At 50.4% G+C, this 7,592-nt stretch overlaps 1 protein-coding gene and 1 long non-coding RNA gene across 3 annotated transcripts in view; both read right to left on the bottom strand.

Moving 5' to 3' along the window:
• Nucleotides 1–2,220: 2,220 nt before the first annotated feature.
• On the bottom strand, nucleotides 2,221–3,020 carry LOC133104386 (uncharacterized). Its single transcript, XR_009703554.1, has 3 exons — nucleotides 2,857–3,020; nucleotides 2,621–2,771; nucleotides 2,221–2,256 (listed from the first exon to the last, which is right to left on the bottom strand). It is a non-coding gene; the product is annotated as an uncharacterized LOC133104386 (long non-coding RNA).
• Nucleotides 3,021–3,193: 173 nt separating this feature from the next.
• Nucleotides 3,194–7,592, bottom strand: part of RNF216 (ring finger protein 216) — a 169,325-nt gene continuing 164,926 nt past the window's right edge. For both annotated transcript variants that reach the window (XM_061208521.1, XM_061208522.1), the window contains exons 16-17: nucleotides 6,955–7,024; nucleotides 3,194–6,206 (exon numbers count right to left, since the gene is read on the bottom strand). In XM_061208521.1, coding sequence (XP_061064504.1) covers nucleotides 5,887–6,206; nucleotides 6,955–7,024 — 390 coding nt within the window. In that variant the 3' untranslated portion in view covers nucleotides 3,194–5,886. The remainder of the gene's footprint in view (nucleotides 6,207–6,954; nucleotides 7,025–7,592) is intronic.

Raw genomic sequence — 7,592 nt, 5'->3', positions numbered from 1 at the left:
CAGCAGGCTGGGGAGGGTTGGCTGTGCACCAGCCTTCAGGAAAGAGATTTTAATAAGCCCAAAGAGAATGCTAACAGAGCCTGCAGCAAGAGGTTATAAAACAAGGAGCTAATTAAAAATCATGTTTCAGGGCTTCCCTGGTGGCGCAGTGGTTGAGAATCTGCCTGCCAATGCAGGGGACACGGGTTCGAGCCCTGGTCTGGGAAGATCCCACATGCCACGGAGCAGCTGGGCCCGTGAGCCACAATTACTGAGCCTGTGCGTCTGGAGCTTGTGCTCCGCAACAGGAGAGGCGGCGATAGTGAGAGGCCCGCGCACCGCGATGAAGAGTGGCCCCCGCTTGCCGCAACTAGAGAAAGCCCTCGCACAGAAACGAAGACCCAACACAGCCAAAAATAAATAAATAAATAAATAAATATATAAGTTCTGTTTAAAAAAAAAAAAAAAGGAATGCCTGTTAGATTTATTTCGTTTAAAAAAAAAAAATCATGTTTCAGAAGCACTTGCTCATACGTACCTTGTTACTGCTCAAGATAGACTGAAAATCTGCACATCTGGCTTGCTGGTTTTGTGAAATGCACCATATATATCACAGAAAAAAAAATACACTGGAAGGAAACACATCAAAATATTATTAGTAGTTACCTTTGGGTAACAAAGCACTTCTTTTTCTTTATACTTTTCTGTGTTTTCAATTTTTTTTTCCATTTAAAAACATTTACAATTGGCAAATATATTTATTAAAAAAAGACACTTTTTTAAGGATGGAAAAAATAAAAGTTTGGACATTACAATGACAAATGCTCCTGACCTAAAAGCAGTTTTACCTAAAGAAAGAAGTGAAAATACAAGTGATGCCTCCATGAGGTCCGATTACAGAGGGCATGTCTTAGGACAGCGGGGTGGACCATGGTCACAAAGATGTGCCAATGAGGGGCGAGAGCACAGCCAAAGGCTCTCACCTGTGGTGGGTTGACACAGCTTTGCAGGAGAAGAATCTGGCAAAGCTACTGAAATATACCCGGAGAAAAGGGAACCCTCCCTACACTGTTGGCAGGAATGTAAATTGGTGCAGCTACTATGGAAAACAGTATGCAGGTTCCTTAAAAAACTTAAAATAGAGTTACCATGTGATCCAGCAATTCCAGTCCTGGGGTTATATCTAGAAAAGGCAAAAACTCTAATTCGAAAAGATACATGCACCCCAACATTCTTAGCAGCATCATTTACAATAGCCAAGACATGGAAGCAACCTGAGTGTCCATCGACAGATGAATGGATAAGGAAGATGTGGCACATATATACGATGGAATACTACTCAGCCATAAAAAAGAATGAAATAATGCCACTTGCAACAACATGGATGGACCTAGAGATTATCATACTAAGTGAAGTAAGTCAGACAGAAAGACAATCATATGATATCACTTATATGTGGAATCTAAAAAATAGTACAAATAAACTTATTTACGCAACAGAAACAGACTCACAGACACAGAAAACAAACTTATGGTTACCAAAGGGGAAGGCGGTGGGGGATAAATTGGGAGTATGGGATTAACAGATGCGTGCTACCATATATAAAATAGATAAACAAGAAGGATTTACTGTATAGCACAGGGAACTATGTTCAATAGTTTGTAAAAAAAGTATAATGGAAAAAATTTTAAAAAATCTAGATATATATATATATATGTATAACCAGATCATTTTGCTGTACACCTGAAACTAACACAATATTGTAAATCAACTATACTTCAAAAAAAAAAAAAAAATACACACACACCCCATCCTTTGATTCACAACTCCACTGCTGGAAATTTATCTGTTGCAACATCAAAGGGAATGTTCACTGAGGTGTTGTGTGTGGTGGCAAGACATCGCAAGTATCCAAATTTTCTTTAATGGGGCAATGGTTGGATCACTTGTGGCAAATATATACAAAGAAATATCATGGAAGGCATAAAAGGCACAAATTAGAGCTATTTTGACCCACAGACCTGGAGGACACTCCATGATTGCAAAGAGGAAAAAGTGAGTTTCAGCCAAAAGTACGAAACCACTTTCGTAACAACAAAGGCCCAGAGCCCTGATAAGCAGGTGCATGTGGAAATGTGCTGGACGGCGAGTGGGGTAGAGGGAGGAATGTGACTGTGGTTACTTGAATGGAGGATGGGAAAAAAAGATGGTAGCAGATTGCGGGAAAAAAACATTACTTACCTACTGATGGAAACTGTAGAATAGTCTATGATATTCCTGCAAATACGTAAATATGGAACATGTACAGGAACAAGAACTAGATGGCATGGGTATATTTAAAAATACACCGATTTAGAAGCTGGGAATGCAGGTAACTTTTGTCTTGGGTTTACTTCAGTACACCTTTTTCAGACGTGCAATTAAAAAAAAAAAGATGTCACTCAGTAAAAAGTTGCAAGTGGAGAAGAGGATAGCGTGTTTTCTCAACATCTGACCCCGAGTGTGCTGTGGTCCGCCATGCTCAGGGTACCCTCCAGGCCTGGCAGGTGGCAGTTTGAGCCCAAGCGTGCTGTGATCCACCCGTGCCCAGGGTACCCTCCAGGCCTGGCAGGTGGCAGGAAGTGTGCGGAAGGGGGTGTACCTGCAGCTTCTCTGCCTAGGGGCTCCCTGTTCTCAGGACTGGCCTCCTGTCGAATGAGGCTTCTCCCTTTTGCATCCATCTCCAGGGCCGAGTCAGTGGCTTGCTGCAGGGGCCTGGAAGCGGGGCTGACCATACTTTCTTGAAGGGGATTCTGTACTGAAAAACAAATAAAAAAACCCCTTTGTGCCCAACCCGACCTGGGCAGCCACCCAGGCAGGGTTAGCATAATGGATCACCTGATCTTCCTCCTGAGCAGGCCCAGCCCCTCGGGGCTCCTTTGGGGTCATATCCTGCAGCTCTCCAGCAGCCTCCCGACCTCCGCTCTGGGTGAGCAGTGTTAAGTGAGGTGTTATCACTCCCCTGGAATCCGCTGGCTTTCAGTCTGAGCAGCCCCTGTAACTTTGTGGGGTTGTGGGGCCTGCCTGATCAGGCCGTGTGGAGAAACGAAACCAGAGAGCAGTCTGCACAAACATTTATTTACAAAAAACCAAGTTACATATGGTACAGGCTTTTTACACACAGTAGTTTTGAACAATTTATTATTTTTTAACATCTTTATTGGTAAACAATAATTTTATGTATTTTTACTACCAGAAGGTAAAGAAAAGAATTTAATAAACTAATCGTTTTTGCTATTTTTATACAAAGTGACAGGTCATGCACGTTTTTTTAAGTTTTAAAATCTTTTGCTAAGTGCAAATACTAGATTCCTCTCTCCAGTTTTAAGGCAAGAATGGGACTGTTGCTGGGCAGTCTCTCGCTCCAGGGAGCAAGCAAGGCAGCCCAGAGGGGAAGGTGCCAGGCTGCCTCCGGGACTGCTCTGTCCCCCAGACAGGGGCTGATCTCTGGGGGTGTCCTGTCATTTGCATCTTGTAGCCACTGACTGGTTTGTCTGATGGTTATGGCGCCCTCTCTCCCCAACCCCATCACTAGTACAGACTCCTTCTCCAAGACACGAGGCACCTACAGGGTCATTTTGCAGACATGAGGGGGCTCATGCTTGGGTCAGAACTTGAGGCAAAAGTGACTGTGCTACACCTGCAGACCTGCAAGCCACTCCACAGCCTGGCTCAAGGAGGAACGTTAGAAATCAGGCGCCCTCGGCTCAGAAAGGCAGGAGTGGTTCCCTAGCTGCCTCGTGTGGTTAAAAACAGCCAGAACTCATCTCAAAAGACAAGTCTTCGGTTTGGCCTTGGGGGAATTATTCTGGTCTCCCTCCTGTGCGGCAACCTTTGGACCTTCGCATGCCAGGTCCTAGGGCAGCTGCTGGACCGCAGTGCCAAGGGCATGCGACACCAGTCCAAAGTCTGTCCTTGCCGCTGCCCCAGGACCTCCGTGGAGCCACATACCCTGGGCTGCAGGGGAAGAGGTGGAAGCTGGTTCCTTCATTGGATGATGAATCGGGTCAGAGACCCAGAAGGTTCTGGTGGGCTGGGGTGAGCACTGTCACCAGTGGGGCAGGTTGACAGCACCTGGGGTCACCCTCCCCATCCGGTGGGACATCTGTTGGCAGTTCACAGCCCTCAGAGACCCTCCCTTGGGGAAGCACAGGGAACATGCTTTAAAGGTACTTGAAGAAATCCTGTTGCTGTGCCCCAAGGGCAGGGGCAGGAAGCCCGGTAGGGAAAGGCTCCTGGCAGCAGAGACTCAGTGTAGCCTCTCTTCATGCGCCCCCCACCCCAAGCCCTGGGGGTCACCTATCCGCAAACCCCAAACCCAGAGGAAAGACAGCAATAACAGGCAACCTGGCACGTCACCTCTCCATTTTAATCTCTGAAAAACATCTGAGAGGCTGATGGCAACGGGTGACCAGACGGTGATGCCTGGTCCCAGGTGTGTCCCCTCCTCTCTGAGGTCTGTGTGTGTGAACTTCTGGGAACCCCATAGCCATCAGAGCTTCAGCAAGAGGAACGGAGGCCAACACAGGGAGCCAGGCAGGTTCATTCCCCACTGAGGCCTCTGCGCTGCACACGGGCTGGAGCACGAAGTACTGCAGAGCAGGTGGCTGGGGTGAGGCTCAAACACCTGGCTGGGGCTGGACAGCAAAAGGCAACTGGGAACATGGCGGGGACTCCCAAGCAAACCCACAGTCGGACTCACCTGACCTCAGGAAAGGGAACATGGTGGGGACTCCCAAGCAAACCCACAGCCGGACTCACCTGACCTCAGGAAAGGGTAGCTGCCGAGCGCAACCTGGGTCATCTACCTGCTGGGGAGAGCCAGCGCCACCATACCTTAAGGGAGAATCTGTTCATTACCTGGGTGGTGGCAAACACGGCTCCCCGGGAAAGCCACCAGGCCTCTGTCACAGCTACTTCAAAAAGGATCTTGTGGTTGGCAAAAATTTCAGGACCATCCCACCCTCATCAACTGCCAGGCACGGAGCAACAGATTTCTTTGACTTTCCAGAGACTGAGGGAGAGAAACTCTAGTAGGCCACAGAAAACTGGAAAAGTTCAAAGTGAGTAAACAGCAAATGTTTCTTTAGATAAACTACAAACATCCCACTGCATGAAATGGCTCTCTGTGGTCTCATCCGAGAGGACCAAGAGGGAAGGCGAGACCCTGGAACAATCACTGCGGTGGAGGCCTGGGGTACTGCACTTGGACACGGTCCACAGCCTCCCCAACCTGAGCGGCGCTCCCAGGTCTGTGGACATCGCTCTGCCACTTAGACCAACCGGCTCAGGGCAGTGGGGTGCACCTCACTCTAGGTGGGCTTCAGAGCGAGGTGGGTAGAAGAACCAGGCCTCCACGACACGGTCCCGAGCTCTCAGCTCTCTCGAAACTGCACTACTTGTTACTTCACTTTGTTATGGATCACACTGCTATGGTAAGGAAGGCTTACGTGGTTTTTAACTGAGAGACTTCTGTTGTCTGCCAGGGGGAGGGGATGGAGGCAAACATTTCCCTTCATCTATTTCTGCAGGGACGTGAGTGACAGAGACGGGCTACCTTGTGGCCCAGGGCCACCACGTTGGCTGCTAGGATGGCAGAACTCTTCAGGAAGAGGGTTTTGCTGTCCCTTATCTCTGGCCCAATCCTGGTACGGGCACCCAGAGGGTACCAGCCTGCTGATCACTTTTCAAGGAGCAGTGGCCCTTCCCGGGAAGAAATCCAGCCTATCTATTCAACAGGCAAGTCCGTCATCCCTACTTAGCAGGCATGGGCACAGCCATCAGCCTTGGGTGCGAAGGAGCATCTATCCAGCCTCCAGCCTGCACGGGATGCTTGGCGGGGCTCCCGGGAGGCGTGGGGCCTGGATGTCAGAAGCGATGCCGCGGCTGGGGGCCAAAGTGCATAGGCAGGTTGTGCTCCAGCGGCACGTGGACGGGGGCGAAGTCGTAGTTGACTCGTACATTGGGCAGAGGGGGCACATAGGGCGCTGGGATGGGGCCCATGTTGAGGGGGAAGTTGTTGAACATGGGCCGGACGGGAGGCAGGGGGAAGGCTGGGTGCACAAAGGCGTAGGGGGGGATCTGTGGCTGGTGCAGGTTCTGTGGGACGGGCCTTGGCAGGGTTTCGATCCTCTGGACTTTCTCTGGAGGCTTCTCCAAGGGAGGCCCAATGCGTTTGAAGGTATTCTCTGAAAAGAAGATGGGATTTAGTAGAGAAAACAGTTAAATCCCACTGTGCTCGGATCTGGCCTGGAACCAGAACTGCATATCCTGATCCTGGTCCCAGGGGCCCTGAGCTGTAGGCTGACAGCCTGGAGCATGAGGCCAGACCAGGAGCCTCCAACTTTCAGCATCATTCTTCCCTGTGGACACAGGAGGGGTGGCCAGGCCAGAATAAGGCCGATTAAAGCCCCAAACGTAGCATGCACGCGTGGGTGCACAGCCCCCTCACCAGCCATCACCGAGGACAAAACCATACTTCCCACCGAGTGTCACACTCCACAAGGATCACCTTGGAAGGGGGAAGACTGATCCAGCTCAGAACAGGTGGAGCTTCTGTGAGAGAATTTCCTTTAGAGCCAGGCCATGGATGGCCACTTACAGAAACTCCATTTCATTCCTCTGTAACCTCAGAGAGGCCTACTGTCTTTTTAAGTCTGCTTTGGCTTCTATTTGCCTCCTAAGCTCAAACTCACCCCTTGGGACCTCCTGGCCATCAAGGAGCTGCTGAAACTGTCTCTATGCTTTCAGAGCCTTTCCCAGAGGGAGCTGGATGTATGGGTGGGGTATATCAGCGGCCACCTGAGGGACAGCACTCCCTGGTGGTCCCTCGCTGGGTGGAATGCCAGGATCCCGATGCAAGCCGGCAGCGGGGTCCCCTCCTCCCCTGTGCACATGGAGTGAGTGAGCACAGGGCCTGTCTTGGGGAGCACTTGCCTCCATTCTTTCTTTTCTGTTCCTCTTCGGCCTCCTTCTGGATTTCCTCAATTAGCTTCTCATCATCTTCCTAGGAGAAAGGAAAGAAGAGCAAGCTGGCTGGCTTGCTCTCAGCCAGCTCCACACAGCGCTGAGGCCCTCCCGGGACGCCGGCTTCCTGCCAATCAGCAATGGGGCTAAGCCAGAAACCTGCTGCTGACCAGCGAGGTCGTGGGCTTGCATACCATCCATTCCCAGTTCCCCGGGAATCTTCTTCCTTCATCATTAGACGGTGTTCCCATGAGGAAGCCCATCTGAAAGGCTGGGACCAAGGAGCGGGTCTGTGCACTACACGTGGCTGTCCGGGGGCTGGGCTAAGAGAGCCTGCTCTGTTCACTCAGCTGTAAGGTAAGAACTTCCCACAGCTCGGAGAGGGCAGACTGATAACCCAAGGGTTTGGGATGGGGGTGAGTCTGGAGTGGGCAGGGCCTGAGGAGTTTCAGATCTTGAGTCTACAAACTCTGAGCACAGAAGCCATCTCTGTAGAGCCCACAAGCCTTACTGGCTCCCCGAACTGAGCTGGACAAAAGACTATGCAGGCCTGCTGAGCCCTGAAGCTGGCCTTTAGCTCCTAGACAGTGGTGGGCTGTAGAAGGAGC

This window comes from Eubalaena glacialis, chromosome 13 (assembly GCF_028564815.1).
Source record: "Eubalaena glacialis isolate mEubGla1 chromosome 13, mEubGla1.1.hap2.+ XY, whole genome shotgun sequence".
Lineage (NCBI taxonomy): Eukaryota > Metazoa > Chordata > Mammalia > Artiodactyla > Balaenidae > Eubalaena > Eubalaena glacialis.
This window is presented reverse-complemented; position numbering and strand designations above follow the sequence as displayed.